Source organism: Myotis brandtii, unplaced genomic scaffold, assembly GCF_000412655.1.
Source record: "Myotis brandtii unplaced genomic scaffold, ASM41265v1 scaffold115, whole genome shotgun sequence".
Lineage (NCBI taxonomy): Eukaryota > Metazoa > Chordata > Mammalia > Chiroptera > Vespertilionidae > Myotis > Myotis brandtii.
Window position 1 is genome coordinate 9,382,784 of NW_005353967.1, and position 27,890 is coordinate 9,410,673.

Here is a 27,890-nt window from a genome sequence, read left to right on the forward strand (position 1 = left end):
GGCCCTGCCCCCCCCCAATCCCCCCTCCGCCCCCCCCCATAATCGCTGTCTCCGTCTGCCCGCTGGCGTGCGCCTTGGCTGGCCTGGCACTGCCTGCTCACCTGCCCCACCCCCCACCGACGGGTCGTTCTGCCTTTTGGTCGATTTGCATATTACACTTTTATTATATAGGATTATTGCTTGAAATTATTCTTTAAAGAGCCTTAAGCAATACTAGGGTATAGTTATTTAAATTTTTAAACAAATCAATTAGACTCAATTGTGGCCTAGTTTATTTGTTGAAAATCTTGGTATACATTAAGACTATATTACTTTTATTTCTTCTTTGCTTAATTTAAATATTGAATGCACATTCTGACTGGTGCATATTATTTTTAAGGTTTACAGCTAGACCACTAGTGGAAACTATATTCGAAAGGGGAATGGCTACATGCTTTGCTTATGGCCAGACTGGAAGTGGAAAAACTCATGTAAGTAATTTATTATAGTTACATCCTGGTATGAAGCTAGTTTATTTTTCTTGTAGCTTAATACTTAGACCTAAATTCTTAAGATTCATTCCTGAATAATGTCTGTTATTCTTTACTTTCTTTTTAACATATAGACTATGGGAGGTGACTTTTCAGGAAAAAACCAAGATTGTTCTAAAGGAATTTATGCACTAGCAGGTAAATATGTTTTGTAGGGTTTTTTTGTTTGTTTGTTTTTGCATATTATTTGTAATATTCTTCTTGAATATTATTCAGGTGGCTTTGAAATAAGACTTGGACATATTGTCCAGGAATTAAAGGGTAACTATAATACTATATTTACTGTGTATTATATCAATTTTAGGTTATCAGACTACTTAAAAGAACTCTGCATTTGGGGAAGAAATCTTGATTATATTTATATCATTATAATCTGTCACATTGTTGGAGCTTACTATTTGTTGTTGAATAATGATTTGTGAAAAGCTTCCATTCGGAATGGTTATGAGAACAACTTTATAAGGATAGATAGTGTCCTTTTATTAAATAATGAAGGAGAGTGACATCTAAACCTTAAGTGTAAAAATAAAACAATTACAACTATCTTTTGTAACATTGATGTTTACTTCATTTTTATTATTGATGTTATTATTGTAAGTAAAGATTAACTGGTACCTCTAAAAATAGAAAATTTGAAATGCTTTTTAAAAATAATGTTTGTTGCATCTTAACAAATTTTCTCCATATGAAATTTTTAATAGCTCGAGATGTCTTTTTAATGCTAAAGAAGCCAAACTATAAGAAGTTAGAACTTCAAGTTTATGCAACCTTTTTTGAAATTTATAGTGGAAAGGTAAGTGGAAACTTAAAAAAAAAATTTGTTTTTTAAATTGTGATTAAATTATGCATAACATAAAATTTATTATTTTTACCATTTTTAAGTATACAAATTCAATGGCATGTACATTTTACATTGTGCAAAAATGGCATGTACATTTTACAGTGTGCAGCCATTGCCACCACATCACTTTTATATGTATTTGGATTGGAATATTATGTTAGAATTTTGTTGAGATTTCTTTTAATTCCCTTTGAAACTTTTCAACTCAGATATTGAGCATTTTATTTTCTGAAATGGTTTTCAGACTTTAATGACTAATTTTTATAGAGCTGATTCTTTAAAGTTAGTTTTCAACTTGAAAAAAAATTTTTTTTAGGTGTTCGACTTGCTAAACAGGAAAACAAAATTAAGAGTGCTAGAAGATGGAAAACAGCAGGTTCAAGTGGTAGGATTACAGGAACGGGAGGTCAAATGTGTTGAAGATGTACTGAAACTCATTGACATAGGTAACAGTTGCAGGTAAATCTTATTTTAATTAAGAAAGGGAAACTTAATTTTATAATCAGTTTTATATAATTTGGTTATAACAAAAACAAAGCAAGGATGTTATTCAGTGCATCTTAGAAGTAAAAATCATTATTCATAAAAACTTTTGTTGTTACATGTAACTGAGTGATGTCTATTCTATAGATAACGTACTAGAAGTATGCCAGATTAAATTGTTCAAATATTGTTAATTCACAATGTCTCCTTTGTAATAAATGATGAAAACTGGATAGTTGTTTTTGTTTTGTTTTTAATGAAAATACTGTGGTTTGAACATAAAGCATTTATGTATCAAATGTCCTCAATCAAATTGTAGAACATCCGGGCAAACATCTGCAAATGCACATTCATCTCGGAGCCATGCAGTGTTTCAGATTATACTTAGAAGGAAAGGAAAACTACATGGCAAATTTTCTCTCATCGATTTGGCTGGAAATGAAAGAGGAGCTGATACTTCCAGTGCAGATAGGCAAACTAGGCTTGAAGGTGCTGAAATTAATAAAAGCCTTTTAGCACTCAAGGTAAATAAAATGTATTTAATTGTGAAAGTCTTTTACTTTTTATTTTAATTATATTTACTCAGCTACAAAACAATAGTACTTGTTTTGTCTAATAATAAGTAGGAGAGGTTATTAAAATTTCGTTTTATATTTGCAGATACAGATTTATATTATACCCAGAAATTTTCTTTACACCCATTATTACTTATTATTAGGATGCATAAAAAATCTGTTGTTGGCTGGCCAATCCCAAAGCTTCTTGGAGAGATTCCAAAGGGCCTTTATATATTAAAATTTCGTTTTATATTATACCCAGAAATTTTCTTTACACCCATTATTACTTATTATTAGGATGCATAAAAAATCTGTTGTTGGCTGGCCAATCCCAAAGCTTCTTGGAGAGATTCCAAAGGGCCCTAATCAGTCATATTTTCGTGGAATTGGGCAAGGACCCACAAAACTGAATGAAGAAATAGTATCTCAGAAAAATGTGGAATTGCTTTCCAAAAGTTAGGCCAGTATTATAGCTCTTTCTTGACTAGGAAAGCAAAGATCAGCAAAACTACAAGAAAGCATTGTGTTTTTTCTCTTGTAGTGTCACTTTAAAAGTTTATTTTTATAGATAATGTTACTTCTTGTCACTTCTAAACACTAGTCATAGTCTCCAGAAGAACTTTTTGAAATAACAGTCCATTGGTTGTTTTTTTATTTCACTTTCTTGAATTAGGATTTATGGCAACATCTTTACCATGCTGTAAACCTGTTAGTAGCATTTTCAAAGCTGATCAGACCTTAAATATTAGAATTATAGTAAGAGAACTTCTAAACGTATTAAGGTAAATACTCTTTATAAGAAACCTAATCTCTGAAACTTGCTTTCTTAATTTTCAGGAGTGCATCAGAGCCTTAGGTAGAAATAAACCTCATACTCCTTTCCGAGCAAGTAAGCTCACTCAGGTGTTAAGAGATTCATTCATAGGTGAAAACTCTCGTACCTGTATGGTAAGTTTATGGGATTCTTTTGATTATTTTTTTATTCGTTCATTTGTTTTTTTCGTTCTGTTTTATTTTTGTTAATCCTCGCTTGAGGATATTTTTCCCGTTGATTTTTTAGAGCGAGTAAAATGGAAGGAAGGGGCTAGATAGGAGGCAGGAGGAAAAGAGAGAGGGGGAGAGAGAAATATTGATGTGAGAGAGACATATCTATTGGTTGTTTGCCTCACATGCCCTGACCAGGGTTGGGGATTGAACCTGCATCTCAGGTACCTGTGCCCTTGACCAGAAATCAAACCCACAGGCTGATTCTCTAACCAACAAGCTACACTGGCCAGGGCTATTTCTTTTATTTTAATATCGAATGAACAATTATATCTGTGGAAAAATTATAATATACACTAATGACAATCATTTAAACCCTTCTGTTGTGAGAGAGATAGGATACTTAAGATGTGGTCCCTGACAGGCTGATAGAGAGGATTATAGTGCAGTTATAATGCATTCTACAATTCTAATATCTGAGTCTTCTTGAGGTTGGTCTCCATTGAGTTCTATTTTCCTTGAGTATGGGTTACATTTTTTATTCATATTCTAGTAATTTTGGATTATGTAATTTTTATTATGGATGAATATCTTATAGACACTCTGGATTCTGTTATACTCCTCTAAAAATTATTGATTATTTTGTTGTTGTATAGCAGGAAATTAACTTAGCTGAACTTACTCTAAACTCTTGTCTCCCCTGCTGTGGGCAGCAACTAAAATTAAAATCTCTGTTTACCTCTTTTAGACTCGACTGTGTGGTTGGAGTCAGCATTGTGCATACCTAGGTTAGGAGTCAGCCAGAGATCTTAACAAATTTTGGTTATAAATAAGCTTTCCAAAGTGACTGGGCAGTTTATATGCATAATTTGAGTTTCTCCCTCTGTAGCTGTCTCTTCTGGGACAAGCTTCACTTTCCAGCAGCTATGATCCCCACCTCCTAACTTTTGTTTTTTAGTTTCTTAACTCTAAGTTTCTAATGAAGTTTTAGTTGTCCTGTGTGACAACAGCAGGGCTTGTTCTTAGGCAATAAAGCTATGAAAGAGGGGTAGTGGGGAAGTCATTCAATGTTATTCCCTTCTTCTAGGTGTTGACCTCCATTTTCTACCTGATTTTGATCACTTTCTGGTGCATTCAGAGACCTGTTTATATTTTGAAAAGAGTTTATAATTATTATCTGATTGTGGGCATAAGATAGCAAGTAATCTTGGAGTTCACATATTATTAATACATACATACAGGGTGAGGCAAATGTAAGTTTACAGTTAGTATGAAAAATAATACAATCCTATATAATAAAAGGCTAATATGCAAATTGACCAAACAGCAGAATGACCGGTCACTATGATGTGCACTGACCACCAGCGGGCAGACGCTCAATGCAGGAGCTGCCTCCCGGTGGCCCGTGTACTCCCACAGGGGGAGCGCTGCTCAGCCAGAAGTCAGGCTCATGGCTGGTGAGCACAGTGGCAGTGGTGGGAGCCTCTCCTACCTCCACAGCAGCACTAAGGATGCCCAACTGCCAGCTTAGGCCAGCTCCCCATGGGCCTCCTGCGAGAGGGCACAGGCTGGGCTGAGGGCCCTTTCCCCTCCCCGAGTTCATGAATTTCGTGCACCGGGCCTCCAGTAATAAATAATAGTACAAGAATAAACTGTTTCATATACTCACAACTGTAAACCTACATTTGCCCCACCCTGTATATTAGTATCACTGTCTTCATCATTTATAACATCTTATTTACCTTTGCATTTTTCCCCCATAGATTGCCACAATCTCTCCAGGAATGGCATCCTGTGAAAATACTCTTAATACATTAAGATATGCAAATAGGTATGAGAAATGATTATCCATTTTGAAATTTGAGGGAAATAGAGCAGCATATGATTTGACTTAATATCTGATAGTGTAAAGCTTATTACATTTTTTTCAATTTTCAAAAAAAATTTTGCATGATACTTAGAATCATTTTGTTAAGTTATCAAAATAATTGGAAATATGTTGTATAATTTGGGGAGAGATTTATATTTTTAGTAGAATTGGTCTTACTATGCTAGAACACAATCATGTTTTTTCATTTAACCAAGTTAGATTTCATAATATTTTTCTACATTTGAATCATGCAAATAATTTCTAGTGTGTTAAAACTCTACCAGGGGCTAATATGTATTTCTTAAATTGTTTTGCTATATGCTGAAAATTATTTCTGATAATATTAAATGTTATATGTACACGGGGAATATAGAGTTTAAAGTAAGTAGTGATAGCACAGTTCTTTCTGGTGTCTTATACGGGTTACATTTTATTAATATCAGTAGTGTTACAAACTTTAGGTAACAATATTTATAGATGAAATGACAAAAAAGCATTATAGACTACTAAAATATTATTTCTTATAATCGTGAAATGCCCTTGGAATTTTGGATTATGATGGGCATATTTATTTTTTGTTCCATAGATTATTCCCATTGCACTTGTTTTGAATGAGTATAGTTTTAAATTTTTATCACATACTGCATTTGTGATTTTAACCTAGAGATAAAATTCCTCTGTATTCCATTTCTAGTGTTAAGATTCTTTTAGTTTTGCTGAATACAAATTTTATTTTTAATCTTTTATTAAAATGTGAAATACATATGCATACAGAAAAGTGCCCAAAACGTACTTATAAAATGAAATGAGTACTTATAAAATGAAATTCCTGTCATTAGACTGGGAAAGAAAACATTCTCAGCCCCCCAGAAAGTTCCCCATGTGTCCCTTACTGATCACAAATCCTAATAACATGCCCAAATTCATTAATGTCTACCCCAAGGCAGCAATTGATTGCTCTGGCTTCTATGGAACATTTTTCTTGTTTTATTTTTTTCTCTCTTTTTTAAAAATTGTTTTACTTCCTATGAATTTAACCATGAACAACATAGGTAGCTGTGTTTGAACTTTACATAAATGATATCGTACACTTTGTTCTTTTATATCTTGCTTTTGCTTCAGCTGAAGAAATGATTTTAAATCATAGTAAAAACTTTGGAAAGTATAAACCTATTGACCTTTTGTAAAAAGATATTAACACATTGCATCCTGTGACCAGTAGTTTTATTGCTAGCCTTACCCAGTGGCCAGATAAGTTTCTATTGAACGAGTACAAAAAAACGTTTTACATAAATGTTAAAGGCACTCTTTAAAATTAAATACCCATTGCATTTTGAAGTTATTTCTTAAATGTTCTTACAATCTAATATCTTTTTAAAGTATGATACTTTGTAAAACACTGTGTAATATGAAGCGAGAATTCTCATGATCCATCCACAATGTGTTAAGATATAATAGCTTCTTAAATATAACTTTATTTCTAAATTTATTTCCCTTTTAAACTTTGAATTATGAACTTATAGCTGCAAACTTTATAAGATTTTTTATTTGATCCTTACAATAAATATTTTTGGTATTGTGGGGGTTCAATCATTAATTTAAAATGCCTCTTATTTCAAAATTGTTTGTGGGAGAGATGAGGAATGGCTTTGTATAGTAGAATATTGCCATGTTGTATAATTAAAATAAATAAAAACCCTCTGTGTGTTCAGACTTCTGGCTATAAAAGAATCCCCCTAATGTGAAAATGCCCTGTCTGGCCATTGCTCTAGTTTATTTGGGTTCAAGTAAAATGTTTTAATTTATTATAATGTAATGTAATTCATTTGCAACATGACTAACCAGCTGAGACAAAGAATTCTGCCTCTTATTTCCAAATCGCTGTGAATAAAGATTTTTCAACCTCCCTTGATAGTTCTCATTGGAGAGAGATAAATAATTGCTGCATTTAATAGTGTTTAGGTTGAGCAAGAGGAAAAGTGTGTTTAGGGTATCTAAATTAGGAGATTCTTAAGATAATAAGAAATGGGGTTGGGAGTAAAAAGAGTCAAGTAGTATTAGAAATCTAGATTTGTCAGCAGGTGTAGTAAATAAGCTTTCCAAAGTGACTGTAAAGGATAAAAGGCAGATGAATCCAGTATTGAATCTTTGGTATAGACATTACCGATAGCAAAGAATGATTGTAGGTAGAAATGTATTGGTTTGATATACATTACATTATTAGTTTGATAATAATTACTTTTGACCTATAAAAACAGTAATTTCATTTAGTTCAACCTAAGATAAATAGTGAGAGAAGCAGAATATGGTTAGTATATGAAGTGTTTAATATAAGATTTATAGTAAAAGCTAAGTTAGAACCTCAATTATGATTATTCTCATTAAATGACATTGGGTAAGATACTTTATTACTCTGAGCCATTTCTCATCTGTAAAATGCGATAATATCACAAGATTATCTTAAGTATTAAATAATATAATGCCTATAAATTACTAATAATACCTGATATATAGGAAGTATTTAATAAATATTACCTACTACTGTGAAATGGGATTGACTGAAAAAGAACATAGGGAATCACAAAAATTGTGTCAGAAAAGCCTCAATTTGGTTAAATATAACCTAGAGACATTAGCAAAAGCAATTTAAATTCCATTACTAAAGGCTTTTCTCAACCAGCGTTCTTCATCTGAATCACCAAACACAAAATTATTTGAGTGACTATTTTCTCAATTTATACCAAGGATGCTTCATAGCTGATACCATTCAATAGGCATAGGAGAAATTAGTTAATTTGTTACAAACAATGGATGTCATTAGGACTTAATTGTCTTGTGTTTAGTTTGAAAAGACTGCAAGAATGTTGAGGCCTCATTAATGCTATTAAACAAAATATTCATGGTATTGATTACACAAGGAAATTAGATTGAGTAGCCATGTAGTTAAATAAGGGACATTTCAGATTTATTGAGGGTCTAGTTGAACTTCTAGAAAGGGTCATGAGAAAAGGGGGAAATACACCAGAAAAGGAAGGACTATGTAGTAGGGAATCTGTAGGACAGAGGGATTTTTAAATCTTAAAATGGATTATTTTTTAAATATTCTAATGCATTAAGTCATTACAGTGTTGATATCTTTTGCTAAACAAATTAAACTGAATACTAAATGAAAGTTTGAAATATGCATTGCTGTCTTTACAAGAGCATTTTATTTTAATCTGTTGCTCTTTTGGTGCTGCAGAGTAAAGGAGTTTGGAATTAGTCCATCAGACATTCCCTTCTCACAGGGTAGTGGCAGTCGCCCTGATCTCTCTCCTTCTTATGAGTATGACGACTTTTCTCCTTCGATTACCAGGTCTAGTTTATTCTATACATAAGATATTTATTTTAATAGTTTCTTTTGAATTGTGCTATGTATAAATATTTCATTTACATTTATTTTGTCCTGAGCCATTTTATTTTTCATTTTGTTTGGCAGGTGGTGGTTGTAACTGCATGATCTTTATTTCCATGTACTTTATTAATTTATTTGCTTTAAAATGTTGATTTAGAATTCAGGCTTCTTATTTTGCCTCATATTTTTAAGGGTGATGTCATCTTTGCACATCTACCATTAAAAATGAACTGTCTTGTTTAAAATGAAAAGTTTACCTTTATTCTGTATGCTATTGTAAATTTCCTTATGTGCAAGGAAATAAGGGCCCTCTTGACTTAAAAAGTATATGCAAGTCTGTAAATTTAAGTATAATGGGTAAACTTTTTTTAAATGATGGAACTAATTTACATTTTATAGTATACAGTAAAATAAGGTTATTTCACATGTAGCTACATGTGAAATTGGGCATTAGAACTACCAAAAATCTGTAACATGTATTAAATTCTCTGATTTTGGCAAAGATTCATTTATTGATCTAAGTGCCATTGTTAGCATCTTTTTGTTCATATAATTTGAACAGCAGTCTCTTACTTTTAAATACTGATTCACATACTTTGCTAATTCTCACTTATTATGTACAATAATTACATTAGAAGTAATTGTATAGTTACCTAAATAAATTTTGTAAGGTTAAACATCTCCTTAGGGTTTCCACAGACTTCAGGTAAATTTGATCTGCAAAACTGACATCATCAATCTTAATATGTTAAATTGAATTGTCTTTATATTGAATAAGTTGGTATTTTGTTTTTTTCTATGTAAGTCTTTATTAATTTTAGATGCCTCTTATGTGTTTACAGGGTAAAAGAACTGACTGTGGATCCAACTGCTGCTGGTGATGTTCGTCCAATAATGCACCATCCACCAAATCAGATTGATGACTTAGAGGCACAGTGGGGTGTGGGGAGTTCCCCTCAGAGAGATGATCTAAAACTTCTTTGTGAACAAAATGTGAGTGACTTAATATAGTTGTAATTATCTAATCTTAGTTCATTTCATCAGTAGCAGAACTTGATAATTGCAATCTAAATTAGGAATCAGGCCAAACCGGTTTGGCTCAGTGGATAGAGCGTCGCAATCAGCAAACTATAGGCATACTTAATTTATTGTGCTTCACTTTATTACACTTCTCAGATGGTATATTTTTTATAAATTGAAGACAAGACCCTCACCAGCAAAAAGATTAGGACTTCCTTTATTGAGATATTCGCTTTATTGAAATGGTCTGGAATTGAACCTGCAGTATCTTCACAGTGTGTCTGTACAGGCTATGAGCCAGCCATCTGTTTTTATAAATAAAGTTTTATTGAAACATGGCTATGCTCATTCATTTATGGGTTATCTGACTACTTTCTTACCTCAACAGAAGTGACAAAAATGGTATAGCTCACAAGTTCAAAATATGTACTATCTGGCCCTTTAAGAAAGTTTGCTGACCTCTGATCTACACTTTATTTTTCTCGGATTTTATACTGTTATTAAAATTTGGGAATTTTTAAAGTAACATAGGGAAAAATAAGTTTAAGAATTATACTTACATTATAACATATATAAAGCTTAAAAACAAAATTAACTATGGTTAAATGAGTATGTATTAAAAGGATGCATGAGCAAAAATCAAACCTGGTGCCCAGCCGGTGTGGGTCAGTGATTGACCATAGACCTATGAACCAGGACACAGTTCAATTTCCTGTTAGAGTACATGCACAGGTTGCGGGCTTGGTCCCTGTTGGAGCTATGCAGGAGGCAGCAATCAATGATTCTCATCATTGATGTTTCTGTCTCTCCTTCCTTCCTTTTTGAAATCAGTAAAAATATTTTTTTAAAATATAGTTTTAAAAAAGGTATGAATTATACATTTAAAAAGTGAAGTTAAACAACTATATAAATAACTTTTATATCTCACAAACAGTAAGGAATCCCTCAATATATTAAAGTAACTATGTGAAAATGGGTATTTTTTGTGTCTTTTTACTTCTTTACACTTTTGTCTTTATACATTGGGCACATTTTGTTTTTTAAAGATATTTTCTTGATTTTTTACAGAGAGGAAGGGAGAGAGAGAGAGAGCTAGAAACATCGATGAGAGAGAAACATCCATCAGCTGCCTCCTGCACACCCCCTACTGGGAATGTGCCCGCAACCAAGGTACATGCCCTTGACCGGAATCGAACCTGGGACCCTTCAGTCCCCAGGCCAATGCTCTATCCAGTGAGCCAAACTGGCTAGGGCAGTGGGCACATATTTTTATAATATTTTTTTCTGAATAACTGGGAAATCAAATTTTTAAATTATGAAATGTTACTAAACATTTCAAACATACAGAAAGCAATCAGATTTAACAAATGATAGCATTTTGACAGGGTTGATTTTTTTTGTTTTTTAAGAATTGAGACCTTCAGAATACCAATTTGATAGTCACAGTCATGAAAAACATTATATATCTCTCTTTTGGTGAAAAGAAATTTAAAGACATGACTTAAATTGTTAGTGAAAATTAAACAATACTGAGGAAATATTTCAGTATATTTATAGTCTGCAATAAAGATTTTTGAAAAGTTGTGCTATTCCAAAAGTGATTGCTTGGGGTGGGGGGGCTGTAATTTTTCATTAAAGTGCCTGGACTCAGTGAAAATTATCCTTTACTGATATACTTAATTTTGGGATGTCTTTTTGAGTGTTACATTAAGTATTTTTACCCATAAAAAGAAATTTTGGCCCTAGCCAGTTTGGCTCAGTGGATTGAGTGTCAGCCTGCGGACTAAAAGGTCCATGGTTCTATTCTGCTTAAGGGCACATTCCTGGGTTTCAGGCTCGATCCACAGTAGGGGGTGTGCAGGTGGCAGCCGATCAATGATTCTCTCTCATCATTGACGTTTCTATCTCCTTCCTTCCTCTCTGAAATCAATAAAAATATATTAAAAATTTTAAAAACAGGAATTGTGGCTTTGCTTTTTATGGTATATTTTAGGAGTTTTCCTCTGTTTCTGAATACATTTTTATAAATGACATAGAAAAACTGCTTTTTAAGTTACATTTAAAAATATAAACTCTGTTATAATTTTTAAACTTTTTATTTTAAGGAAGAAGAGGTTTCTCCACAATTGTTTACTTTCCACGAAGCTGTCTCACAAATGGTAGAAATGGAAGAACAAGTTGTAGAAGATCACAGGGCAGTGTTCCAGGTAAAGTAAGACAGGACCTTTCATCAAAATGTTTCTTTAGAGAAATTAACTAAAAACTCTAACTAAATTTTTGACTCTCACAGAAATCTAAAAAAAAAATACTTGTTTGTGTGTATGCAGATATATATATATTTGTAGCACATATGATAGGGCAAATTTTGAATACAAAATTTGAACAGTGGTTACAAATAACCTTTCTTTAAAGATCTAGTTTATTTACTACCATTCTCCCATTTTATTTGCTTTTGTCAGTTGTCCATTTTTAGAGAAGGATTGAACTTCTGCCCTCCAATACCCCTTTTTTTCATGTTAGGTGAGTATATTGGAGTGTCTTCATGTCAGGACAGCAGTAAGGAAAAAATTCTTCTAAAGATTATCAGAGCAGTTGAGGAGGTGTCAGTCTTCGTAGAAAGGAAGGCTTCAGGGAGGGACAGTAACTGCTCTGACAGCTGTCAGTGGCAGATGAGTGAGGGGTGGCAGTAGATTCTTAGGTACAGTATTCATTTCACTGTGTGTTCAACCTTTTACAAACACTTTTACTGTATGATCATCCTTTGCCTCCCCCCACCCCTTTAAACTAGAAAATAGCCTTGCAGATGATACCTATGAGGAGGTGATGGGAAAGTGAAGAGAACATTTCATATCATTATGGAAGACTGTATAGTCAGCTTGCCTTCCCCACCCCAACCTCACCCTGCCTTTCTGGAGTACTATAAATACCTTCTGAGAAAAAGTGAACAATAGCTTAGTGTCTCCCTATCGACCTGTATTCCTTCTCTGATGTTGAAGAAATCTTCTCTAAACAAGTATTAATGTTCCTTTCTAGGCCATTCAAGTGCCTGGATGAAGGGCTCAAAAATATAAAACTTTATAATTTTAGAACAGGTTATACATTATTAAAACTGTTACAGTTTTAGTCAAACCTTTATCATAAGAATCTGTAGAGGTCTATGTGTTTAGATTTAATTAAGAAAGGACCCTTGTAATTCTAAGAAAATTGTGCCCTTTTGGAGCAAGGTGTCCCATAAAAACCATTTCCCATTGTGCCACTTTATGTTGAATTCTAAAAGTTTATTTGATTTATTGGCAGAACTGTGTGTTCTGACTTTCAAGCCAATATTTTTATAATTCCATTTATTGTCCCTTTATACTGTGATCTGTCATTTCTCAAAATAAGGTTTTGTTTTTTAAAAATTAAGTATATAGCTGAAGGAAAAACAAATACTGGGGTGTGTGTCTTAATTGACACATATACAGTTTTCTAATAGTTAACTATATCTAGGTTAACCAGTTCTGCCTGGTGACACATAGTCTAGTTATAATTAGCCATTAAATTGCATTGATATTTGGAAAATTGAAATTATGTGTACTCTAACAATCTAGAAAGTATCCTTTTTTATATCCAAAAATTCTAATTTGGAAGATCTGATAGTGTTATAAATTCTTATGATTCATGACATTGCTAGAAGATAAACTCATAAATTCCACATATCTAAAATCAGTTAAGAATGAGGGGTTTCCTTGAAGTATTTATGAATGGTGAATAACTACTATTTAGTAGTTCATTTGACTCTTCTAAGAGTGGCTATCCATTGGTTCTTAGAGTCACAATAATTTGAAAAACTAGTGTTTTGAATTTAGAGCTACCTCTTTGGCCCAACTGTGAGGCCCCAATGTATATGTTAATTCCAGATGATTTACAAGTTCTAGGCTACCATAGATGTCATTAGATTGCTCATTAGCTTTCTTACATCCATTTTTTCCCTGTTTTAGGGATAGCTATTGAGGTTTTGAGACTTACTCTACTCATTGATATTTACGTGTTTGATTCATTCCATTCCATCCTCTCACCACCACCCCCCCCCAAAAAAAACAAAGAAAAAAACACACACATACACATACAAGGTAGAATAAAAGTAGAAAAATGAAGCCATCTTACTTTGTCTATCATATTTGTATTTGAATCTAGAAATTTTTTTTAAAATTTTTTTATTGATTAAGTTATTACATATGTGTCCTTATCCCCACTAGAAATATTCTTAATGTTACTCTGTATATAAAGATGTTTTATGGTAATATTTTAGAGAATACCATCTTGAGTGTGTTTGATGATATTTAACATATGTAAAATTTGTAAATTAGTTTCTGTCTTACAAAGAGGCTTACTGGATTAATGGAATTTTTGTCCTTTTAGGAATCTATTCGATGGTTAGAAGATGAAAAGGCTCTTCTAGAGATGACTGAAGAAGTAGACTATGATGTAGATTCATATGCTACACAACTTGAAGCTATTCTTGAGCAAAAAATAGACATTTTAACTGAGCTGCGGGGTAATTCTTTTTTCATTTTAATGTTTGAAATCTGCTTAATTGCAAGAGAGCATCTGAAGTGAAAATTATGGGCAACACTTAACATCTTTTTAGAGGTATATAGGCACACCAACCATTCTGTTTTTTGAAAAAGAAACATGGAGTACCATTTCAAGTGCTCTCTAGTCTTTTTTCTTTCAGTCTTTTGAGAAAATAAGATTAGAGGGAAAATGTATTTTAAGAAATTTGTAAATTTTATAGACCCATTAGTCATTTTAGTTTGGTAGGCCAGTGCTTTTCAGAATTGTTTTCCTTGGATTAGATCTATTCAGGGTCATCTTTCTATAGCCACCTATCTACATCTTCTATGCATCTTATGTCATGTTTTTCCTTTGAACACTTGTTTTGAAAAAGAGGAAGATTTCTAGAAGTATGTGGCTTATTCACATGTAATGTCTGCTTGGCTTTTTAATTAGCTTATCTGCAGCTTCATATATGCATTTATTTACTGTATGTGCTAGGTTTTTAGGCATTGGCAAATTCGCTGTCTCCATTTATATCTGAGTGGGCATCAGTGTGTACATGCAGTGCAATATAAAATCAGATTGAAATTGCTAGTTTTTAGCACCAAATAAGCTGCTTAATTTTTAAAAATAGGTCCTTTGTGAAGTTGGTTATTTGACATCATATCCTACAAGAGGCCCGGTGCACAAATTCGAACATGGGTGGGTTCCCTAGGCCTGGCCTGCTGGAGCCAGCCCTTGGCCCCCCTGGGAAAGGGACCATGCCCACCACCACCAACCCCCAGTTCCCTGTCCCAGCCCAGGGCCCATAGGCCCCATCACCACCCCACAGTTCCCTACCTCCCCCCCCACCCCGCCTTGCCGCCATGCAACCGCGGCGGGTGGGCCCCCTGGGAAGGGAGAGGACAAGAGTGAGACAAACCCTTGTGTCGAGGGCTGACTCTTAATAGGTCGCAGCAAGGGGGCTGCTCTGCTACATAAGAAACCCTGACCCCAAAGTAGGTCGTCTACGAATGGTTTAGCACCAGGGGCCGATGGGGGCCAGCGGCTGGGGAGAGGGACCACAGGCAGTTGGCTGTCCACGGGAGGTTGGCTGTGGGAGCGCACTGACCACCAGGGGGCAGCTCCTGCGTTGAGCATCTGCCCCTGGTGGTCATTGCGTGTCATAGTGACTGGTCAGCCTGTCTTTCTAGTTGTTCAGTCCTAACGATCGCTGAGGCTTTTATATATATAGATGGAGTCAGCATTTCCCCAACCTTAGTTGTGCAAATGTAGGGTTTCTAAAATTTACTTTTGTTTTTCATACTCTTCATGTTCACGCCTTGATTTAAAGTGTTTTGACCATTTTTCTAATCTTCCATAATTCATAAGGAGCTTTTCTATATGCATTTTATTCAGAAGATAGAGCATAATGCATTCGAGGTTTTTTTTCTGTTTATATGTAGCTTTTAACTTAGTTGACTTCTTTCCCTTAATTCTCTCATTCATGTTTATAAAGCATATCTATAACTTTTAAGAAATTACTATCTAGTTATGTATTATTCAGTTTTTTCTTAGAAATGTTTTATCGTCCAGGCATAATTTTGGTATTAAGAAGTTTAAGAGCTATTATATTAGCAGCCAACAGATCCAGAAATCCTTAATTTTCTGTCTAAATTTTAGAAAAGTCAGCTTTTTAAAAACATCATTGTATTTCTGAAGGAAAGAAATTTGCAGCTTCCTTTTCTTCTGAAGACTATTTTAAGTTGGATAATTCTGTTGAGGGGTGCTGTCCTGTGCATTGCACAGTGCTTACCAGCATCCTGGTCTCCAGACTAGATGACAGTAGCACTACTCCAGTTGTGGCAATCAAAAATTTCTGTAGGAATTATCAGATGTCCCCAGAGTAGGAGGGTGGGGCTAAAATCACCCTGGTTGCCCTAACCGGTTTGGCTCAGTGGATAGAGCGTCGGCCTGGGGACTGAAGGGTCCTAGGTTCGATTCCGGTCAAGGGCATGTACCTTGGTTGCAGGCACATCCCCAGTAGGAGGTGTGCAGGAGGCAGCTGATCGATGTTTCTCTCTCATCGATGTTTCTAACTCTCTATCTCTCTCCCTTCCTCTCTGTAAAAAATCAATAAAATATATAAAAATAAAATCACCCTGCTTGAGAACCATTGTTATAAGGAAGATGCCTCTGCAAATTTACTTACCTATTTTTTATTCTTAAATGACTCTGAGTCAGTATATGGTAGACGGGTAATAGAATTTTAAGACCAAGAAATGCATAACCCCTTAATCCCCTTCCCTAGCCACTATTTCTTTCTTCAAATTCATAGCTTAAAAAGATAAAATAGTCATTGGGAGTAGAAATTTTCTAACATTGAGAGAAGAAATGTCTGCTTTACAGTTTAATAAAATTCATAGTGTTCCTTTTGGACATAACTGTACATATTTTACACACATATACAGCCTGTCTACACTCCAAAAGGAGTACAAATTAAAATTGAACACTGTAAAAAATGCCAAACAGAAACCTGTTGACAATAGCAAAAGCAGGTATTTCTAGGAATCTATAATGAAACTGCTTCTATAGTTGAGCATTGTATTTAGTTTTTGGGCAACAAAAAAACCAAAGGAAACCTCTTGAGTTAAGATTACGAAATAAGCGAGCCAACTTGATACCCATGAAGTTGTATACTGCCTGTGATGTAATACTTACTCCCTGTTCTTTTCTTTTTCCAAGATAAAGTGAAATCTTTTCGTGCAGCTCTACAAGAAGAAGAACAGGCCAGCAAGCAAATCAACCCTAAGAGACCCCGTGCCCTTTAAGTTGGCATTTGCTGCTAAAGGATCCCCAGAACCCTCACTGTTTTAACATACAAGGTTCAGCTGTAAGGGCCATTTGGAAGTTTGAAATTTTAAGTGTCTGTGGAAAATGTCTTGTCCCTTCACCTGAATGACATTTCAGTTTTGTGAAACACAACTTTGTCTACAAAATGCTTCTAGTCCAGAAGGCACAACCAAGATTTGGTAATAGTGAAGCATTTTGTTTCATTTACCCAAATAGTGATTTACTTTTGGAGAGCCTTACCAATTTTATTTTCTATATGATGAAGTAAGATTGTGGACTTGATCCAGGGGTGAGTAGTAGGGGGAAGCCACAGCATTTCCTTTTAACTTGGTTCAATTTTCGTAGCAAGACTGAGCAGTTTTAAATCCTTTGTGTGCATGCATACCTCATCTGTGATTGTACATACCGTGCCACTCTTAGGGACAGCTGTGCTCACCTCTTTCTGCTTTGTGCCTTGACTAAGGCTATTGACCCTGAATTTCTGATGCACAGCCAAGTTAAATTACATTCCTTATTTGTCATTGTAAATTACCTTTATTGTGTGTACATTTTTACTGTATTTGAGACATTTTTTGTGTGTTGCTAGTTAATTTTGCAGGATGTGCCATATCATTGAATGGAACTAAAGTCTGTGACAGTGGACATAGCTGCTGGACCACTCCATCTTATATGTAAAGAAATCTGGAATTATGGTTTTAAAACTTTTAACATGTGGATATAATTTTCTTAGCATTTTCTTTGTAAAGAAAATATAAACTAGTTGATGTATAATAAAAAGTAATGGAATTCTGAGAAGAGTTTTATCTTAGGATAATACATATATATGCAGTGTGTTCCAGTGCGTTATTAACAAGACTAATAGTGCAATTTGCTCCTTACCAATACCATTACTTATGTTGAAGTGTCCATTAGCATCCCAAAAGGTACCTTTTAAATGTACTGTTAAAGGAAATTGGCTTCTGATGCATGAACATTTACATAATACATTGGAAGTAGTCCATAATAGAACTGTTAGTTTAAGCCAAGTATAGACAGTACATAAATCCCTTGAAAGTGAATTAAGCTAACAAGAGTTGACCTTGCTTTAAAAGGCAGATCTAACCCAAGCTCCGTCCATTACCTAATGTATGATGTTTCACCATTATTTGGTGAGAACCACCAAATTCTCACCAATAAATTGGTCTAGGGTGTGCTACTTTTTAAATGGTAGCATTTATTTTTACAGATTGCTACTCCAAGGAAGAAAACTGGCTACTTCTCATGTAAATATTTTGTTAAACAATTTATATATCTCTCTAGGACATTTCCCTCAGCTCCTAGGAGAATCCAGGAGTGTATTAACAACAAAAAATCTCCCAAGGATATCTTGTTTTGATTTACTCTAGGAAAGTAATAGCTCATTCCTTTGAGCCACAGGGAAGCTATGAATACTAGTAGAGTCACATGAGCCAGATTCGCTACTTCACTTCAGACAACTCAGAGGGTAGTTGTGGGAAATCCGAATACCATGGTGAAATGCTCCTCTGTAAACTTGAAATCTAGAACAAATGTAGATTTTTCACAATGTGCTTATTAATAAATGGAATCTATGGAATGAGTTTAGAGATAATTTTCTTCAATGTAATCACCTTTGTTTTGGAAGGGACTCAGTTTTTCTTGCAGCTGTAAGATATGTTCTATTTGTGTTTATTTCAAAGAGAAGAGGAAGAATGGAGAACTATTGACCTTGCAGAGGCTGTTTAGAAAGGTAGTTTTTGAGCCTAACCAACCTTCAAAGGACAATAAAAAGGTTTGAGTTTTCTTATTGTAAAGCACAACAGATTAGTCTTATTTAAAATAGATGGATACTATCTCTAGAAGGTCCCCTTATATTTAAATGTGCTGCTTTATTCTATAATGGCTTCATTCTGATCAGTAATCAAGGTATATAAAAAATCAGTACACCAGAAAAGATCTTGGTAGTATAATCCAGTACTTCAGTTTTACAGATAGGGAAACTAAGGGCCAGAAAAGGGACTAAAACTCAGCAGTTACTAGGGTGTAGAGGAAAAGCTAAATGAATAAACCTTAGAATTTTCCTGTAAGAATAGAAATAGTACAAGTGAATTTTGCAAAGTAAAGTTTTTTGATATTTAAAAAAAGCTACCCAAGTATAATATTTATAACAAAAGTGGCTTGATACAGCTATTTAAAAAAAATTTGGATCTGAATTAAACATTCTTTACTTTCTCAGACTTGAAAGCTGATATTCCTATTAATAAGTAACAAAAAATACATTATTTTCATTATATAGGAATGCTTAATATCATTTTGAAGCCATATTTGAAAAATAATCTGTTTAGGTAAACAAATTAACTTCCTTTCTAGGTTTACTCAGTGTACCTTTGTTAAAATAATTTGAAACACTTCTGTTAAGGTAGGCATAAAAAATGAAGATATTTTTATTTCCTTATATAAATAACCAGCTATTATATATAATTCTTTATTAAAGGACATTAACAATTAATATTGATAATGATTTAGACATAGTAACTAATTAAGATATGGTTGTGACATCTATTGAAATTATCATCCTTACATTTTAAATAGATTATAGCTAAGCATCAGGTATATAAAAGAGTGCTGGAAATTTTCATTATCCAGAAGTTATAGGAGGAATACTGGGAGCCTGTTCTTGTGGGAAAATTACTGGTTGAGTTTTGTTTTGAACTTGATGGGCAGATATTTTAAATGAAGTTTTGATTTCTAAAACCTCTGGAAATTTTGTTAAAACTATTACTATCTCCCCAAGAAAAAACATACAATCTTATAATTCATTTCACATTCTAGTTGAGCATCCTTATTTTACAGGTAAGGAATCATGCCCAGAAGTAATGTCTGGCACCACATGGTCTCAGGAGCAGACTCAAGCTTACCCAGAACCCTGATGTAACTGTGATGTTACAGGATAAGTAAAGGGGTAGGTAGGCAGTGATAGAAGTTATATAGGATAAACAGAGAGAGAAACAAAATTAAAATATAAGAAAATTGTTTTACTGTACATATGAATAATAATAAATGATATGGGGAATATGTGACTCAGTTAAGCATATTTAACTTTATACCTGAAGAATAAAGGACTAAAGAGTTGAAGGCCTAAATTGGTCTTCACAGTAATATATAACATAGAAAATAGAGTAACATCTTTATACAACAACCTGTTAGAAATGAAGTTTAAGTGTCAAGTTGTGTCTATGGCTCTTGATAATTATCATGTATAGACTAGAACCTGGCCTGTGTTAAATATTAAAAACAAACCGAAAAAAAAACCTTGGGAACTTATATAAGTACCTTAGAAATTTGGACTAATTACTAGTAATAGTAACATTAAATCAAAAATAGTCAAGCACAGTGTCCCAGTGGAGGAAAAGCATACATATCTTCTCAAATTATTAAAAATATATAATTCAAATTTCTTTTCTTGAGTTTGAAAATTCTGTTTTCCAGATACCTAAGAAAAATGGATACCTTCTGCATTGAATCCATGTAACAATCTGAAAAGAGCCAAAGTGAGATGGTATTAAAAAACTAATCTGTAGCACATAACAATCAGTGCATATAGTTCCTATACCGTGAATTCTAAAACATGAACACATCAGCAAACCTATGAAGCCCACCCACTTGGAACACTAGTCATTAAAGAAACATTCGCCAACTAAATGTATAAGACCCATCTTTTTAATACATCTTTTTGTCATAGCCTGTATGTCTTAAATTATGAATTTGACTAAAAGTATCTACTATCCCAGACCTAAGAGCTCATTAGCAATGGTTTCAACATGGTAAGTGATTAAGAAGACTGGAAGAAATTTGGTGAGAATGAAAGAAAATAAGGAAATATTTCTATTTAGACCGGAGATTAGTTATAGGATGGCTTGTAGGAACAGGTCAAGATGGGTTAGAATGTCTAAAAAAGGAAGCTAGGTATTTATGAGTAATATTTAACTTCTAGGATTAACATTGAATAAAGACTCAGTAGTATTACTAACCTGCCAATATAAAATGTAAACCCTACTTGTCTTAGTTATATAGAACTGTGTTTCCAGCTTAGAAAAGTCAAACCAATGACTTTTGTAACCATCTACCCTTGTTTTTTTTTATTCGGCCCCTAGACCAGTGCTCGGCAAACCGCGGCTCGCGAGCCACATGCGGCTCTTTGGCCCCTTGAGTGTGGCTTTTCCACAAAATACCAGCTCTTCCACAAAATACTGACTTCTGCCCATGGGCCACGAAGTTTCAATTGCACTGTACGTGCACGCCTGCACGTGGTATTTTGTGGAAGAGCCACACTCGAGGCCAAAGAGCCGCATGTGGCTCACGAGCCTCAGTTTGCCGACCACGGCCCTAGACCATCGAAGCTTTAAAAATGAATTAGCTAAAGAGGCAAAAATTTCTATATTAAGTGATGGTTTATGAGGAAACCAAAGTGTTAGTGATTAAAAACAGTGAGTACAGGTTAATAATTACCTGGGTAACTGAAGCCTTACTCTATTTTCACGAGACTTGTATAATTCAAGGAAAATAAATTTTGGTGTACATTGCCCAGATATGATTGTAACAAACTATTTCATGCTTAGGGTCTATTTAACAATAGCTATGCCCAATAAAGAAAAAAGTGAGAGCCCTAGCCAGTTTGGCTCAGTGGAAAGAGCATTGGCCTGGGGACTAAAGGTTCCCAGGTTCGATTCCAGTCAAGGGCACATGCCTGGTTGCAGGCTCGTTCCCCAGTAGGAGGCATGCAGAAGGCAGCCAATCAATAATTCTCACTCATCATTGATGTTTCTATCTCTCCCTCTCTCTTCCTCTCTGAAATCAATTAAGAAATATATTTTTTAAAAAAAGGAAAGAAAAAAGTGAGATCCAACTACATGTCTTAGGGTTCTTCCGCGCACAGTAGGTTATGAATAGGGAGTTAGAGAAGGTAGTTAAAGGGGAGGAGCATACACACCACAACACACTGACAGAGGCATCTCTGGCTAGGACTGTTATTTACTCCTGTTCTTAAAATGTTCATTCTGCTGCAGCTAACTAGCCTCCATCTTCTACACTAAATACCATTCTATGCCTTGGAAGTGCTATGCAATAACTCCCAGGTAGCACTTTACACCGCTTAAAAGCCTTTAAATCTCTAATCTTAAGGTGTCACAGTAAAGAAATGTAAACACTTAGGAAAAGAAAAATGTAATTACCTGATGAAGTCATCTATGTCCATGGAACGGGCCCGCTTGTCACTAAAACCTGTGCTGGTTAGGATTTGCTGTATTTTATCTGCTATGCTGAAATCTTCTGGTATTATCTATCAAGATTCAGAATAAATGAACAACATATCTTTAATGAAGTCACCTTGACTCTATTTCTTTTTAGTTCAGTAAGTCATAAAATAGTTACCATCTGTCCATTACTTGCATCTCTCTAAGTGATTAATCTTTAGCACATACCAAATACTCGGAAGTCCTCCGATGAATGAATCAAGAATATTGTCCTCTTTTTAAAAAATTCTATCAGTTTCAGCTTTTCATAACAAAATAATTGGAGCTGAAACTAAATTTTAAAGCAATTGTTACTCTTTTTAAAACAACTCACATTTTCTTGGCACCAATCTCATTTTTCCAGCTTAATTTTTCTCTAAGAGATGGCCTCCAACCCTTAAGAAATATTAAATATATCAGACTTTACATATTTTATCCAAAGATTTTTCTTAATCCAGCTTAATATTTTCTTAAGCAATGTTTAATGATTTTGTCTATAAAAGAAAATGGAGGTAGCAATGTGATACCTTAAGCCATAGGAGTCCAAAAATAGAACGGGAATTTGCTTTTTTCTGTCCTGTTTAATTAATTTGAAAGAACTAATAAATAAATAGTCATTATATATGGACACTAGGGGCCCAGTGCACGAATTTGTGCATGGGTGGGGTCTGGCCGGCTCGCCCCTAACAGGCCAATCGAGGCTAGCCAGCAGGGGGGAGGGGCCGCAGGAAGTTGGCTGGCCAGCCCCGTCCCCATCAGGCCGGTTGGACAGCCACAGTGCACGTCATAGTGACCAGTCATTCTAGTCGCTTGGCTTTTATATATAGATGTTTATGTGTGCTCACAGACACAAAATTGCTTAAAGAAAATGTTGCACAGATAATGATTAAGAGGCATGAGGCTCACAACCAGAAATCTGCTATTCAGTCTACTTTATCCTAATCAATTTCTAGGTATTGACATTTAAAATTTATAATTGCTATATGAGCAACAGACAAGAAGGGATGGTCACAATTATTTTAAGCTGAGCAAACTGCACATGCCTACACCTTTGAGGAAATTATGACTCAGGTGAATCTATGGCTGAAACAGCTATCAGTAATTAAAGAAGATACAGTGAAGTAACAGATTTCTCAGATCTGTTCCACAAAATATACATGAGCACTGACTTGTTAAAGTTGTGGTAGTTATACATTGCTTGTGATCTTTTAAGGATCTTATGGAATGTACAAAATTAAAGAATCTTGATGGAAAGGAATAAGAAATAGAGGGATATTTTAAAACACAACAAATTGAAATCACAAACATTTTCTGCTTACAGTATTATGGACCGAACAGTGAATTCTGTAGTTTTTTTCCAATAACTGCTGTACTGCACTTGACCTGTAGCATAAATGACATTAGTATTATTATTCCAAAATTAGAGATTATCAATAATTTCCTTTTATTATCAGATAAAAAATGTTTCACATGGTGAAATTAAGAAACTAAAAAAGGTATTGAATACTTAAAACTTATGAAACAACCACAAACTACATAGTTATATTTAAAAAGTAAAGTCCTAATAAACATCTCCAATTCTTAACACATTAAGCGCCAAGCCTGTTTTGTCTTCCTTTCCATTTCAATAACTGGTGACTGACATGGCGCTTAACATGTTAAGGGAATTCCAGACTCTCCACAAAACATCACCTAAAAAAAAGAAAATCTAGCCAGGCTGATGTTGCTCAGTAGTTGAGTATCAACCTGTGAACCAGGAGGTCACGGTTCGATTCCCAGTCAGGGTACATGCCAGGGGCTTTGGGCTTGATCCCCAGTGGGGGGTGTGCAGGAGGCAGCCAATCGATTCTCTCTCATCACTGATGTTTCTCTCCCTCTCTGAAATTAATATATTAAAAATATATATAGATAGATAGATAGATATAGATATAGATAGATATAGATATATACAATTAAACCTTTCACCTCTCTTGTACCCCAAAATGCTATTACATTTTTCCAAGTAAATAAAATTAAATGAATCTTACACAAATGTGGAAGGGGTCCCTCATCACTATTTTTCCAAGGAAAAAGTAGGGAGATATGTAGTCAGTTTTTGTTTTTTCCCCGTATTGCCAATAAACCTGATCTAATTCCCAACTCTAGGAACTTTCTTCATTAAATTCTTCTGCCTCCCAAAGTACAAAGTCAGTTAAAAAGGTAAAGTGTGTCTGGACATGGGCAGTCATTATGCTTAGGATATACATGTTCAGGAAAAGGACAAAATTCTAGCAGTTAGCCCAGTGTCTGGAGCATTGGTCCTTCATACATTATAAATCAGTAAAATACTTACTTAAATGCAGCAGACAGTGTCTTGTTTTTCCTAACAAAGGTGATCCTTACTAGGCCATCCCATTCCTGAAAGAAAAGATGAATATTTTCTTACAAAATGTCAAACTTCTTTTCTAGGCCTGCTAGGTATTATTGTGTCTCCTAACATATAAACCTGGAACGAACCTTTTGGAGTGATGAAAATGTTCTATATCTTGATGTGGCTGACACATGCAAAAGTAAGATGTATACTTTTTTTTAACTTCTGTACACCTCACTGAATGTTTTAACCTCAATTCCAAAAAATACATTATTCCACATCTGAACAAAGAACAATATAGTATTTTGGCACCTAAAGTGTCATATGCCATCTGTCATTTTCAAAAAAACATGATTCACGGATACATGCAAAAAAATAAAACTAGACCACTTACACCATACACAAATTAGACCACTTACACCAGTGGTTCCCAAACTTATTTGGCCTACTGCCCCCTTTCCAGAAAAAATATTACTCAGCGCCCCCTGGAAATTAATTTTTTTTAAAATTTTAATAGCAATTAAACAGAAAGATATATGTATTAATGTTTCTACCTTTTTCGTAAAATATAGTAAAGAAAGGTGTAAATTAGAAACATTGAAGTTTGAAATTATGAAACTATTTATTGAACTCAGAATAGAAAGGTAATACAAAAAAAGTTAAAACAAATGCACCTGTGGCCATCACCGCCCCCCCTGGATCGCTGCAGCGCCCTCAAAATGAATAAAGGACTGAAACGTAAGACAGGAAACCATAAAAATCTTAGAGGAATCCACAGGCAGCAAAATCTCAGACATGCTGAAGCAATATCTTCACCGATACAGCTCCTAGGGTAACTGGAAACTAAAGATAAAATAAACAAATGGGACTACATCAAAATAAAAAGCTTCTGGCACAACAAAAGAAACCATCAACAAAACAACAAGAAAGCCCACTGCATGGAAGAACATATTTGCCAATGTTATCTCCAATAAGGATTTAGTGTCCAACATTTACAGGGAACTCATACAACTTAACAAAAGGAAGATAACCCAATCAAAAAATGGGCAACGGACCTAAATAAATACTTTTCGAAAGAGGACATAAGGAAGGCCAAGAGACATATGAAAACATGTTCAAAGTCACTAATCATCCAAGAGATTGATAAGCCACTCCATTTACCACCAGTTATTGACCACACAAGCATGTTTTTATCCAAAGTGGTTGCAGTAAGGTTTTATATCAAGGGATCTGGTTTCCTTCCCTTTTAAATCACAAAAATAAGAATTTTGATTAAAAGGTGTTTCCCATACATAATATTATTCTAACAACTATATTCACCTCATCTTGTTTTCCAAGTCTTACTCAAATAGAAAGTTTTCTATACCTATAATCCTCAACAAAATAAAATGGGATTCTAATCTTTTTACATTTTGTGAACATTTTCCATGTGCTTTTGTGGTCTTCACAACTATCTTTGTCAAATTATTCCATCTACTCTGTCAAAGGATGTATCATAATTAACATTTTCCTATTAGGACATTTAGGTTGACTCAGTATTTTTCTGCTGTTACAGACACAGATCTCCCAGCTTGGACATTTTTTTTCCTTCACCGAATGACCTAGCATTTTAACCTCACCTGAAAATTGATAGGTGGTGGCGGATTCTTAGGTTCTATTCTTACAACACTGGATTCCACCTTGGGTGGTGGTCTGAAGTTATTCTTTCCAACCTGTTAATCAGAAAATGTTTCAGTAGTCATCTCAAAAATAACTAAATTAGTAATCAAATATGCTCTCCTCACAGACAGCACAGCTAGATACCAGAGGATGAGTTAAGTCACATTAGTTCAATAATAGTCACTTACTTTCATTAAATGGTCCACACGGGCTAACAGCTGTGTATTAATTGAGAGTCTGCAGTATAACTTATCTCCAGGTTTTGCAACCAGTCTGAGAGCAAATTCTCTTTGGAACATAAGTATAGCACATCTGAAAAGACAACAAAAAGGAATAAGGAAAATGGTGACTTTCAACTATTAATATATTTGAACTTCAACAGATTTTTCTTGAGCAGGAAACAGAGCAAAGCAACACCTGCAGTTCATGACAATTCGTCTAGCTGGTTAGAAGATAGGAGAACACCAGCCTTAGCTTTATTATCACAAAATGACCCAGTTGGCTTTTTTCATTTTATAATGGCTATACCTCTCACCCCTTGCCAATGTAAGCCCTCAATGATCAAATGAAAAAGTATTTCAGATCAGCACCAATCTATCTCACCCCTTCTAGGAAAACAAAACCCAAAAAACTAAATTGGCTCAGTAGATAAATTATATTCATGGGGTAGCAAACACCCTTATGGAAGAGCTGAGACAGGTTGTGAAATCAGTGTCCTGATTTAGCAGATTAAGGAATATAGTTGTTTTTTTTTCTAATTCAGCAAGCAATGGCAGGCTTTTGGAGGTTCTTGAACAGAAAATGACCATCTTCAAAGGTAGGTTTTGACTCAAACTTTTTTGAATGTAAGTCACATTAAGAAATACATTTGACATTACCACCCATGCCACAAATATCTGTATGTGTATGTGCCTATGTAACTTAAACAAAAGTTTTGTAAAACTATAATCACCTGGGCCACATGCACTTAAGACCCTCTGATATATTCCATTCCATATCATTAAAAAAATAAAAAAGACAATCATGACCCACTGAATTTATTTTATAACCACTAAGGGGTTTTTTGGCTTGCAGTTTGAAAATGATTGGTACAGATTATCCTAGAAACATTTTAGGAAGCCACTGCAATTGTGTAGACATATATCCTGTATAATAAAAGCCTAATATGCTAAGTGTCCGGTCATCTGTTCAACCAATCAAAGTGTAATATGCTAATGATAAGCTAAGGCCGCTCAACCGCTTGCTATGACATGCACTGACCACGAGGGGGCAGACGCTCAGACTGGTAGGTTAGCTTGCAGCTGGGGTCCAGCCGATCCGGACTGAGCAAGATGATCTGGACACGCCCTGGAGCCTCCCACGGTCCCTCCCTAACTGGCCAACTTCTACGTCCCTCCCCGGCCCCGATGGGGTCCCTCGGCCTTGCCTGCGCCCTCTCGCAATCTGGGACCCCTCAGGGGATGTCAGAGAGCCAGTTTTGGCCCGATCCCGGAGGCCAGGCCAAGGGACCCCACTGGTGCACAAATTCATGCACTGGGTCTCT

General features: G+C 34.8%; 2 protein-coding genes across 7 annotated transcripts in view; one reads left to right on the top strand and one right to left on the bottom strand.

Moving 5' to 3' along the window:
• KIF2A (kinesin heavy chain member 2A) overlaps window positions 1-18,645 on the top strand; it is a 34,774-nt gene extending 16,129 nt beyond the window's left edge. For 4 of the 6 annotated variants that reach the window (XM_014548892.1, XM_005857924.2, XM_014548879.1 and 1 more), the window contains exons 9-20: window positions 380-470; window positions 605-668; window positions 1,232-1,323; window positions 1,688-1,830; window positions 2,174-2,378; window positions 3,249-3,359; window positions 5,159-5,226; window positions 8,507-8,620; window positions 9,502-9,652; window positions 11,785-11,886; window positions 14,081-14,216; window positions 16,943-17,872. In XM_014548892.1, the coding sequence (XP_014404378.1) occupies window positions 380-470; window positions 605-668; window positions 1,232-1,323; window positions 1,688-1,830; window positions 2,174-2,378; window positions 3,249-3,359; window positions 5,159-5,226; window positions 8,507-8,620; window positions 9,502-9,652; window positions 11,785-11,886; window positions 14,081-14,216; window positions 16,943-17,028 (1,363 nt within the window). In that variant the 3' untranslated portion in view covers window positions 17,029-17,872. Of the gene's footprint in view, window positions 1-379; window positions 471-604; window positions 669-1,231; window positions 1,324-1,687; window positions 1,831-2,173; window positions 2,379-3,248; window positions 3,360-5,158; window positions 5,227-8,506; window positions 8,621-9,501; window positions 9,653-11,784; window positions 11,887-14,080; window positions 14,217-16,942 lie in introns of all 6 variants that reach the window. The other 2 variants (XM_014548896.1, XM_014548887.1) reach the window with 2 other exon arrangements.
• Window positions 18,646-18,916: 271 nt separating this feature from the next.
• The window catches only part of DIMT1 (DIM1 dimethyladenosine transferase 1 homolog), a gene marked incomplete at its 5' end in the record, with an annotated part of 14,737 nt that continues 5,763 nt past the window's right edge, over window positions 18,917-27,890 (bottom strand). The window contains 6 exons of the mRNA XM_014550510.1: window positions 18,917-20,583; window positions 22,279-22,385; window positions 23,658-23,721; window positions 24,671-24,735; window positions 26,308-26,400; window positions 26,536-26,659. Coding sequence (XP_014405996.1) covers window positions 20,541-20,583; window positions 22,279-22,385; window positions 23,658-23,721; window positions 24,671-24,735; window positions 26,308-26,400; window positions 26,536-26,659 — 496 coding nt within the window. The remainder of the gene's footprint in view (window positions 20,584-22,278; window positions 22,386-23,657; window positions 23,722-24,670; window positions 24,736-26,307; window positions 26,401-26,535; window positions 26,660-27,890) is intronic.